The sequence below is a fragment of the Elgaria multicarinata genome, chromosome 1 (genome assembly GCF_023053635.1).
Source record: "Elgaria multicarinata webbii isolate HBS135686 ecotype San Diego chromosome 1, rElgMul1.1.pri, whole genome shotgun sequence".
NCBI lineage: Eukaryota > Metazoa > Chordata > Lepidosauria > Squamata > Anguidae > Elgaria > Elgaria multicarinata.
This window is the reverse complement of record NC_086171.1, coordinates 49,558,127-49,570,165: the sequence shown is the minus strand read 5'-3', so window position 1 is coordinate 49,570,165 and position 12,039 is coordinate 49,558,127. Positions and strand designations below refer to the sequence as shown.

The 12,039-nt window shown below is 47.3% G+C and overlaps 1 protein-coding gene across 2 annotated transcripts in view; it reads right to left on the bottom strand.

The window, feature by feature from the left end:
* KIAA1217 (KIAA1217 ortholog) overlaps positions 1–12,039 on the bottom strand; it is a 421,304-nt gene that overhangs the window by 223,671 nt on the left and 185,594 nt on the right. For both annotated transcript variants that reach the window (XM_063127615.1, XM_063127620.1), the window contains exon 2: positions 9,420–9,703. In XM_063127615.1, coding sequence (XP_062983685.1) covers positions 9,420–9,703 — 284 coding nt within the window. The remainder of the gene's footprint in view (positions 1–9,419; positions 9,704–12,039) is intronic.

Here is a 12,039-nt window from a genome sequence, read left to right as displayed (position 1 = left end):
TTGTCTGTTTTCTTCAAAAAGTAACTGCGGAGTGATAGATTGTTATCTGCCTTTCCCCGCCAAACAGTGTGAAAGAATCAACCTAAGGGGTGCCCACACCCCAAAAATTGTTATGCTGAAGAGCCAGATTTTGCGAAGTTTTAATATTACAGGCTCAGCAGGTTCTTTGTTCCCTTTTGCAACGACTTTTTCTTTTCTTTTTTTTAAAGGAACCCATAATCCCCTTTGGGTAGCGCAACCTGTAAAACTGGTTTCTCCTGGAAGCTTTTCCCCATTTTATTTGGAAGGAGTTCAGCTCTCTTTTTAACGGCTTTTCACTGCGAGCATTATTCCAATGTCACAGACATGGTTCCTACCCCCCCACCCCCGCATCTGCATTATCCCCTTGCTAACAGCCGTGGCTCCAAAAGAGGAGACAATGGTGTCACAGAAGTGTACAATTCAGTGGACCTACCTGCTGCAGCACAGAAAACTTAGTGGCACTTTCCGAAGCTGTCCTTCTGCAGCTTCTGAGCCTTCCTTCTGAAATCCCAAGCCCTCTCCTTCTTTTTCATTGAAGAGCAGGTCCCATTCATGCTTCAGGTTCATAAACATTCAAGGCTTCCTCTGTCAAAGCATGCTGAAAATTGGATTTCCCACCTCACGGGGAAACAAACAAACAAACAAACAACCTGAACTAAACACCTTCTGCCACTCCAGTCAGGCAACACCTTCTGGAGTTGTGAAAATCTTTGTACTATCCCTTTTCAAAAGATCTGGCAAGTCCTGCCTAAGTGTGTGTGGGATAGTTTTGCAATGAAAGCCGCACCTGTCAGAGCGCATTGTTTGTATCATAATAGCGCCCAGAGCCTGATGTTTAGATAAGGTTTCTTGCTCTGGACGTCGACTCTACAAACACCAGATAGAAACACTTTCCTGCTTCATACCGGCTTAAAGGCTGGGATTTAAATGGCCATGTATTTTAGTTATTACATTTCTATAGCGCACAACAGCCGAAGCTCTCTGCATGGTTCACAACAGCTGTACAGCGGGGATGCAGAACCCTTTCCAGTTCGAGGGCCGGATTCAATAGTGAAGAAGCTCTTGGGGGCCCCATTCCAGTGGTAGGTGTGGTCAAAGGCAACACAGTCAGGACAAAGGGAAGAAAGGTGGAGCCATAATACCAGCATGTTGTAACTTAATGTTTTTACTTCCAGTAGCTAAGCCACAGGAAAGGCATTTCAACAAAAACCAGGGAGCAACCCAAAGATCATTGGTTGGGGGAGAAAGCCAAGGAAAGGGGGAAACTCAGAGGGCCAGCTTGGGACCCCAGGGAAGCCAGATTTGGCCCCCGAGGGCTGTGGTCCTGCCATACAGGGAGCCATACAGGGAGCTTTCATGCATACAGCATAGCACATGTCTACACCTGAGGGTCTAGCAGGAGGGAGGGCAGAGGATCACAGACTTATCTGCTTCTGCAATCCTCCCTCGGCATCTGTATGGCTGTGCAATGAAGAGGGACATCGTGGCCACCATTTTTTAAAAAGAGCAGCTGCCGCGTGCAGTGAAAAAGTAAGGATACCCCCCCACACACCAAACCGTGTGCCTAAACCCCTACCACCATCCCAGGGATGGTGAAATTGCTGCCACCCTACCCCCACATGGGCACGGAGCCACCCTGCACAGGTCCATGCCCACTTGAGGATCTGGGAGGCCATGCCACACCAGCCGCAGTCCTTGGGTTTGTCGCAGGACCACAGAAAAATGGGAAAATCCCCGGGTTCAATTATCCCAGAGAAAATCTCTGGTTGACCCCAGTTGGCCCCGGGATCCCCTGTGTGTCATTTGGATACACAGGGACAACCTAGAGACGACCCCAGGATAAATGGAAGGTATAGACATGCCCATAGTTCCTGAACTGTCCTTTCCAAAAGCTCTTTTCCTCCAGACCCATTATAAACTAGGGATCTGTTTGCTTTCAGGGTTTGCTTTAGGAGTAGCTTCTAAAGCAGTCCAAGGACCTGATAGTAGGGGTGCATGAGGAATTCGTTTCAATTCGTTTTTGATCAGGAATTACCCAGTTCACACCTGGGTAACAGACTGAACATAGACTCAGACACAATCCACAGTCAAATCTGCACATTTCCAAGCTGTGGACCCTCCCCCCAAAATGTGTTCCAACAACATGCATGCATTTAAAAAATGTGCGTGGAAAAAAAGGCATACTTTTGAAAAATGTGCACAAAGATACTTTAGTCCATGGGAGAAGAATGCACACATTTTTACAATATGCATGCAGTCAATGCATACGCTTGGAAAACTATGCACGGATTTTCATTGGGAAAGAAAAAACGAAGTGTGCAATCTGATATGGTATCAGGTCGGGATGAGCTTCAAGATGGAACTTGGAGAACTTCTGCAAGTTCAAGTTTCACTGATTCCCGCATGCCCAACAAACAGTGGAAGAAACCTAACTGAGCATAGAAAAGCTCATGTGAGTATCTATGACCCTTTGGATTCTGTCCAAAAACCCATCAGAAGACCAAATATTCATATGGGTGGAAAGGAAGCTGGAAAAATGTCAACAGATCCTTACTGCCATCCTACCTGGCTGCATCCCAGAAGAATCACAATAGATGCAATTGTGTCCCATTGTTCTTGGATGAGCTTCTTGAGGACACCCTCAGCAGAGTACAAGATGGGTTGGATAAAGCATCCAAATGAGTCATGGAGGACATCACAGGATGCTGTTGGCTTTCATTATAAACTAGAGTTCTAGTCGTTTGCAGGGGTTTGCTTGCAAGAATACAAACTCATCTTCTCCCTATTTTCAGTAATTGACAGGATTCTCAATTTGGGATGCTATTTCCAGGGTCAAGTCCACAGCGTAGACTTTTCTGCCAATGTTTTTTTTAAAATTCCTCAGCTCCACTTGTCAACCAACTTCAGTCTTCTTAGGGTAGTCGTGTGTCCTGTTTTATAGAGGACTGTTCTCTGTTTGAAAGCATCCTGTATTTGAAGGGCCTATTCCAGTCCAATTCCAGTTTAAAGATAAAGAACCATAAGAATTGGTGCCCATCAACAGTTCTAAAGGTGTATCTTTTCAGGATCTCTTCTCGATCCTCCCAAAGTGCAGGACACGGAATAATGGGCTCAAGTTACAGGAAGCCAGATTCCGGCTGGACTTCAGAAAAAACTTCCTGACTGTTAGAGCAGTACGACAATGGAACCAGTTACCTAGGGAGGTTGTGGGCTCTCCCACCCTAGAGGCATTCAAGAGGCAGCTGGACAACCATCTCTCAGGAATGCTTTAAGGTGGATTCCTGCATTGAGCAGGGGGTTGGACTCCATGGCCTTATAGGCCCCTTCCAACTCTACTATTCTATATGATTCTCCATAAAACAGCATATGCAAAGAGGTGTCCTCTTTGGTCCTCTTTTTAGTCAATGCATTTTCTCTTTTTTGGCCATGCTACAGTCTTATTGACCCTGTTCAGACAACATGCTAAGCCACTGTGGTTAGCGGCCTAACCATGGCTTAGCGTGTCACCTGAACAGGCCCACTGACAGCTGGGACTCTTCTACCTGAAGCTTAGGGCCAAACTAGATCTAATGGGTCAGCTGTCCATATGTCTACCCCATTCACATATCAAGCATGGGGGAAAGGGGATGGTAGAATTCTATGAAAACGTACTTGTGCAGGGAGGAGGGGAAGCAAAACTCAACACAATCCTCCACCTTACCTCCCTGAGCTCCAGGGTTTAAGCAGTCCCACCCCCAGCTCAGCCAAGTCTGGTACCAAAAGTGAACAAGGCCGACAGGAGATTTAGCAGCACAATGCATTGAGTAAGGTGAGGAGAGGGTGCATTTTGCTCCCCTTTGCCATGGTTGTAAATACTAGACAGCCCTGCAGTGATATGCAAATAGCACGACCGCTTGCACATCTCAAAAGAAGAGGACACAGATTTGCATCACATTTGCCTATGCTAATTTATACACACAGATGCACATTTAGAAGTAATTACTTTAATTTAAGTATAAGTACGTCCCACCACAGTAGGAAAGATGGTGTCCCGTGAGCCTGCTCAGTCTGCTGTCCGAGTGCTAACTGTAGTTGGGCAACTTCAAGGCCCCTGCTGCTCCCCATGCTCATGGTACCTTATCTTTAAACTGGAGTGGGGTGACACTTCAAACAGAGGACTGTCCCCTGACCACTCTTCAAATAGAGGGCTGACTTCTGACAACCTTTCCAAAAGAGGATTGTCCTCTGCAAAGAAAGACATATGGCCACCTTATATGTGAGTGGGGTCAGACACATGGACAAGATACATATTGCTGACTCATCACATCTAGTTTGGCCTCAGGATCCTGGTGTCATGATTCCAAGCCCTCCTGCTGAGGTGTGAGACAATAAGAGGTCTGTTGCCCAATGCACAAAGCTTTATTCAGTAAATTGACACCTGAAGGGAGTGTGAATGCTAGGAGCTATCCTCTAAGCTTAATTAGCCTAACAAAGCAAGGCAGTTGCCTATCAACTAAATAGACAGTTTTCCGCCCTGCCCTACAGGCTTTTACCGAATCCTTTCAGGTATGGTCTTGAAGCTGTAACCTCTGGCGAGTGCCTAGCCTAGCAGACCACCTCCCACCTCCACTCCACTCCTCCCACATGACCCTGTGGCAGACTCTGGGATATATCAATTCCAATGCTCCCTTCCCCTTTGACAAAGACTTAATTCCCAGAAGGGGGAGGATGATCTCTGAGCCTACGCCCCCTGTTTGATAAGCTTCTGGGAGGATTCCTCCTTGACTCTTGGAAAGTCTTGAAGAATTTCCTCCTCCGCTTCCTGTCTTGGCTGGTCTACTTCTTCAGGCTCCGAGACTTATTCGTCTTATCCATAAAGTAAATTGTTTGCAAACTGAGCAATTTCCCCCTCCCCTATCTTTAAACGCATGATCTGCTTTGATTGTGATTGTGGGGAGAAATGATTGCAGACAAATGCAACATGGGTCCTTTGGGCTGACCCTTTGTTGCTCTGGCATTTATACACTCACTGTGTACACAGCTTAGGCCTAATTATGAATAAAACATACAAAGAGGAGAAGATTCCTTTGAAACATGCAGGCATGTTTACTCAGAGGTAAACCCCACTGAAGTCAGTATGACCGCCTGGCTAGAAAGCAAGCTTAGGATTGCAGCCTTAATAAATTAGCAAGTATGAGACATTTTTAAACAAACAGCAACTGCAGTTACTGCATTCCTTCTGTAATTTATTAGCTTGAGAGAGAGATCAGGTTTCAAAATGTATAGGGCGTCCCCGCAGTAGTCTGTTCAAACTTGGCTTGCAAGTATCTTTACCACTGGAACTAAATATTTACATGACTCAGGAAAGATCTAATCTCGCAAGCCTCCTTGCAAAAAAAGAGGGGAGGGGGAGAGACAAAACAGCAGCAGCAGCAGAAGCATTTTCTGCATTATCTTTACCTACCACCCTGAAGATATTGTAGTTCATTACACAGATAAGAAGCACAATCAATGAAGCAGGAAGGGAAGCATCTAAAGATTTCAAAGTTCAAGGGGAAGGGGGCCGCCGGTTAAGTACCAAGGGATTGATAGCAGTTGGCAGGAAATCAGAACGCTGAGTCTAGTTCCCCATTACGACCGCTGTGGGAAACCCCAATGTTACACCAGTGCTCGCTGCAGCAAATGTGTAACATATGGTCATCATCAGACACGAATATACGGGTACGTTTAAACACCAGGATGAGTATGTCTTGGAAAACTAAGCCCTTTTCAGTAGGGGTGTGCATGGACCCCCTGCTCCGCCCCGCAGGCCAATCCGAAAATTTCGGATCGGCCCGCTCCGCTCCGCGCCACTCCACCCATACTCCGCTCCTCTTTGCCGCGGAGCTCCGGCTCCGAATTGGAGCTCCGCAGTGGAGGGGAGTGGCGCCAGGTAAGGCCGGGAGAGGAGGGCGGGGTGTGTGTTACTGAGCCCTGCCGCCGTCGCCGCCCGTGCGGCGACGATGGCAGAGCCCGGTAAGGGACCAAGGGGGAGGGGGGCCTTACCTGCCTCTGTTCGCAGTCCGTCAGCTTCTTCAATTGAGCCCGTGGTTCAACCAGGAAGTCTGGGCCGCAGCCCAGACTTCCTGGTTGAACCGTGGGCTCAATTGAAGAAGCCGACGGACCGCAGATGGACACAGGTAAGGGAGAGGAGGGGGGTTACCGGGCCCTGCCGCTGTCGCTGCATGGGCGACAGCGACAGCGGCAGGGCCCGGTAAACCCCACTTACCTTTCCGGCGGAGCTCCGGATCGAGGCAAAGGATCCGCCTTCACCTCGATCCTCTTCGCCACGCTCCGCCGGCCCCCCAATCCTCTTCGCCTCCGCCTTAAGGGCAGGCGAAGCCCCCTGCTCCGCTTCTAATTCGCCGGTCCGATTAGTAGCAGAGCACAACCCTACTTTTCAGGCATTTGCCGGAATGCGTGAGGGCTAAAACTATGTAACGCAGGGGTGAACATCTTTTGGGGTCCGGAAGTCAATTCTCTCTCTCACACACACACATGCACATACTGGTGCCCATCAAGAGTGGCCCCTACCTGCTGAATCTGTGCTACCAAATTTGCCACTGAAATTTGGTGGCATGACAAAATGGGGGGGGGCAGATTTTTCTCCTTTCTTGCTGCTGTGCCAGGGCAGGAAAATAGGGAGGTGAAGATCCCCTCCACTACTCCTCTCATGCTGCACAGGATGACGTTATCCCTTCAAGTTCGGGGGCTTCCAGTCATCATGATTGTAGTCTAGCCTGGAGGTTACTGTGTGATTGAAGCTTGCCAGTTGCCAAAATGATTTCAGTCCCAGAATGTGAGGAGCCACCCTGGCTAAAACGGGGAACCCACAGCTGTGTTGCGCGGTCACCCCCCATGTGGTGAGTCTCCAGGGTAGAACGTTTCTTCCAGATGTGTTGGACTATAATGCCTGTTATTCTCAGCTAGCATGGTCTGGAACAATGGGAGTTGCAGTCCAAAACATCTGGAGGGCAACAGGTTGAGAAAGATTGGTCAAGGTAGCAAAGGCTACTGGAGTGCTCCACTCTGGCTGCCCATTCGCTCTTTTCCACAGGAAGGGCTACAAAGACTTCCTGTTCAGGATGGGACATTGCTTAGACAATATTAGTATTTCTTGACTCTAGCTCTCAGTTTGCCCCAACTCTCATCTCAGGGCTGGTCCAATATATTTTAATACCTCAGACACAGCAACAAAGAGTGCTCCGCCCCTATATACAAAGGGTGGTCAAGCTATTTTGTCTCCTGAGGGGGAAACTCCCACAAGCATCTCTCCTTGGTTGTAAGAATCTGATAGCAATAAATGAAATAATCAACAATTTGCTGGCTTTTCCATGACATCACAAATCAGTTGCCATCTCACTCTGCGGCTGTCTTCCAGCGACCAATAGGAGGTCACCTTCTGCCTGGGCATGCCCCAGAGTGGCTCTGAGTGAGGACAGACTGGCAGAAGAGCCAGGCTGACCTTGCTCCAGCTGGAAAAGTCAGGGCAAGTCCCTGACTTTTCAGCTGTGCATCTTCTCCTCTTTGCCCCAGGGTGGCTTCAAATCTGCAGCTGTGTCATATAACTGATGACGCCCAGATTCAGAGCCACCCCGGGGCAAAGATGACATCAAGACAGCCCCTGTCTAATGCCAATGCCATCCCGATCTTGCATTGATCCCTAGTTGTGACTCCTGAGCTCCAGGGTCCCATCTTGAGCCCAAAGGTATGCTTCTAGTTAGCCAGACAACTGCAAGGACTGATTTGCCTGTTGAGACATTAGGCTTGTCTGAAATGACCCAAGAAGAGTTCTATGTCATTTGTATGGAGAAACTCTCAAGTCTGAAAGGATATCAGGGAAGGCTGATTCAATGAAAGATTACATCTACTGCTGCTACTGAACAAGCATGCCAATTCTGAATGGACCCCTTTCTCACCTCTAAGAAATGTACCACCTTTTAACACACGTTTTCACCATCCTTTAAGGAACTGTCCACATTACTAGACAGCTAAAGCTTCAGAAAAGTTGTATTGTCTGTCATTTTGTATTACGGGTGGACACTCACCTCCATCCATGGCGCTGGGCACTTACCCAGCTGCCACCCTCCATCCACCCCATTCAGTCTCTCGATGAGCCACTGCGCAGTCTGCAGCTGACCGGCGGCTGCCCAACCCCTAACTGAACCACCATTTTGTGAAAAAGTGGTGGTTCGGATTTTTCTGTAAATGTAATGTTGTGTAAATGGCAGAAAAAACAAACCATAATTTTTTTGCAAAATGGTGGCTCCCTGAGGGGTTGGGTGGCTGCTGGATGCTCATGGAGCACGCAGTGGGTCAGTGAATGGAGTCTGGGAGGCCGAAGGTAGGGGGGAATCCACCAGACTGTCCATGTCACTGGACATCTAAAGATTCAGAAAAGTTGTATTGTCTGCCATTTTGTATTATGGATAGACACGTACTTTCATCCATGGCGCTGGGTGCTTAGCCAGCTGCCACCGTCCATCCACCACATTCAGTCCCTGGATGAGCCACTGCACCGGACTCTACCCCCGTCTTGGACTCCAACAACATCCCTATTTTGTACTGAAGAAATTCAACTAACAGTAAATATATAACTCTAACAACATACATCAGTTTAAGAGTGAAGTCATACAATCAGCAGAATCATGTGGCAGCTTGCTGGACTGTATTACATCAGAATACAGTGGAAGGGGAAGAACAGAATCTTTCAATGCTCATCCTTTTAAAAAACACACATTCAAAATATTTTTAAAAAATCCAACTATAATGTCAGGGAGAAAGGTAGGTTAAAATCCATTCCCCTGGCATGTTAGTTTTCTATACCCTCATGTAAAAACTTCCACAAACATTCTCATTCTCTCTCCCTCTCTCTCCCTCTCTCTCTCCGGCAGTCTGAAATGGCACAATCCAGCAAGAGCTGCAGCGCATGACTTTGCTGGTCATTTGGCCCAGCTCTGAGAATGCACAGTTCCTGTATTTTGTCAGTCTGATCCAGGAGCTGCTTACATGCGTGCAAGCTCCATACGGACTTCCTGCAACAACAAGAGCTTCCTGATTAGCTCACGTATCAGCAACATCTCCATGAATGCATCCCCACTGGGCATGTAGAGCTGCCCTTCACAATAGCAAAATCTCTATGTATGTAAATAAATACTGCGTGGATAGTGTCATCATATAGTTTAGTCAGTAGGTGGCACTGGACTTAGTTGTATCTCGGAATCAGGAGTTCTACTCTAGCTTTTGGACTGGTACAACCTCTAAGCCTTCCATGACTGATACACGCATGGATTTCAGCCGAAAACCCATGCTAACAGTTTTGACAGATGTCCATTTTTTATCCCACACACAAACATTTAACAATGGCTTGTTTTCCATACCTGATCTCTCAGTCTTTCCTGGTGGCCCATTATCGCGGTGGCATGATGGGGATACTTCTGCTTTAGGTGCTCCAGAAAAGCTTCTCTCTTCTTGTCCATATCTGATGTCTGCATTCCCAGAATTTCTTTAGAACTCCGAGGGCCCCCTACGGTATGTCTCCGAGGAATGTTGCGGCCTGCCTTTGAACTGGGCGTCTGGCAGGTTCCAGAAGCGACGAGTTCCTTAGGCCATAGGCACTCAGCATCGTCTAATGAGGCTCCGTGCACATTGCGTCTCGCCTGGTCTGCAAATCAAAAACGCAAGATATTGTAAAAATAGAATCTCGACAGTCGTGCCTATAGAGGGCTTTCAGTTTTAAAAACAGCTTACGAGGATGCAGTTTGGCTGCTGTTAAAGAGGAGAGATGTAGGGTATTGATTTTAAATAAAATAACCACTAGAAGAACAGTTTGCATAAGCGATATAAAACAATATGTAATGCGGTGTGGAAAATGGATCTTTGCTATCTTTGCTATGCAGTCATCTATAGAGAAGTGGCACAGTGTGGGTGTGTGAGTGTGGGTGTATTGCTGAATGGTAGACTCCTTTCTTCCCTAAGCTTTAAAATCTGCAGGACATATTTGTAAAAGTAAAAACTTTTTCATCATAACACTCCAGCACTTTTTAATGGGGCTGTAACTAGACTTCCTTCTAGATCCCAACTGATAAAATTCTTTTCATAAAGTGGAGTTGAAATCCTTAATCTTTTTTCAGTGTGTTTTCAACATGTTCTGAAACTTCTGCAAAATAACAAGAAAAGCCCTTCTCTTCTCTTCGCTCCCTACTCTCCCCCCGCCCCACCCCAAGTTTTCAGACTATAGCCTTGGTTTTAAATTTCATGGATCTCGCTTGGATTTTATGCCTCTCCGAGACAGCAGACTGGAAAATACAGTGTCACTTTTTCAATAAACCATTCTTTTGAGAAATGAAATAAAAGCAAGTCTATGCGATAGAGAGAGGGGTGGGGGCCGGAATAATTGGAGGGGGGAGACGTCAGATAACTCTTACAACTTTAAAATCTACTTTGAGGCCTGCCTGTTATGGGTAGCTTTTGTGGAATGAACGCCGGCATTGCATGGATGTTAGAGTGAACTTATCTACAGGTAACTGAGTAACACAAACCCCTCAGGGCCCAAAAGAGAAAAATGCAGGTTGAAGGCATGTTATCTAATACCTGTGGGGGCTGGGGGAGAAATTGGGAAACGTAATCACTAAAAATGTTTCCAAAGTCTATTTGTAACATTACTTGTGATTAATATACAGCCTTGCCTGTCCTTAAAATTAATGACTTGGACAGCTCAATCCTGTGCATGTTTATCCAAAAATAAGTTTATTCAATGGGTTTTACATCTGGATAAATATACATAGTATTAGAGCAGGAGTGCGGCATTTCTTTCAGCCTGAGGGGTGAATTCAATTTCAGAAAAAGTCTCAGGGGCCACATTCCGGAGGTGAGTAGGGTTGTCGTGAGCATCCAACTCGGTCTGTGAGGGCAGTGGACACACACACACCCCCGCGCCTGGCCCTGATGCTCCTATGCATGTTTGTTTGGACATAGGTACGTCCCACTCCCAGCTAAGTGTGCAGGGGATTGCAATTTCAGGCCTTAGCTAGACCGGACTTTATCCCGGGGCAAACCCTGGGATCATCCCTGTGCATCCACATGACTCACAGGGGATCCCGGGATCAGGGAGGGATGATCCCTCCCTTGCCCCGGGATAGAGCCCTCCCCTTTGGGCCTGCTTTTTCCACGGTCCCAGGCTGAGCCCAAGACGGCAGAACATGTGGCCTGTTGCCACGGTTTGACCCGGCTCTGCGCGATTCCTCACGTGGATAGGGTGGGGGGAGCAGGAAAAGTAATTAAAAAATTTAAAACGCCTTACCTTTATAGCACACAAGCGTTTGTGCGCTCCTTCCTCTTTAAAAAAAAATGGCGGGCACGACGCCTCTCCTCCTGAGGTCGTTAAGCCTCACGTGTAAACAGAGGAGGGATCTCGCATTAATCACAACGCAAGGTCTTCCTTCCTCCGTTGCGGTCTATGAGGCTAGCTAAGGCCCAAGTCTTTTACATTAGCCTGTTAAGGTAGTGTTGATCCCCCCTCTCCTTACTGCAAATGGGAGGATTCGGGGTGCAATCCTATGCATGTTGCTGGGAGTTGTAGGAGTTCTTTCTGTCTAAACGCGCCTAGGATCGCGCCTTTAGTGCATGCAAGGTAGAGGTGAGATCTGGACGAAGATCTTCCTGATTCATGGCTCCATCTCTTAGCCACTACACTGCACCAACTCCCCTTTTATGATTCGTTCTGCTGCCATAGAAGTCATCAGTATCCCTGCCAGCAGTCCTTCTGTGAAACGTTTTGCTTTGCTTTTGCCATATTTGGCAATGAGAGCACTCCTTGAACTTTTCTAGCCAATGTTTACATCAATGGACACATCTGCACAGCAGTTCCCTGCATTCACAGATGAGCACTCGAAGCATTCAATGAGGGAAAGTGTTCCTTGGCATCTGAGGACACTCCTGGACATATATTGGCCCAGCTTACCCAACCTGGGCAGCTCACACAGTTACCCTGATTGGCTA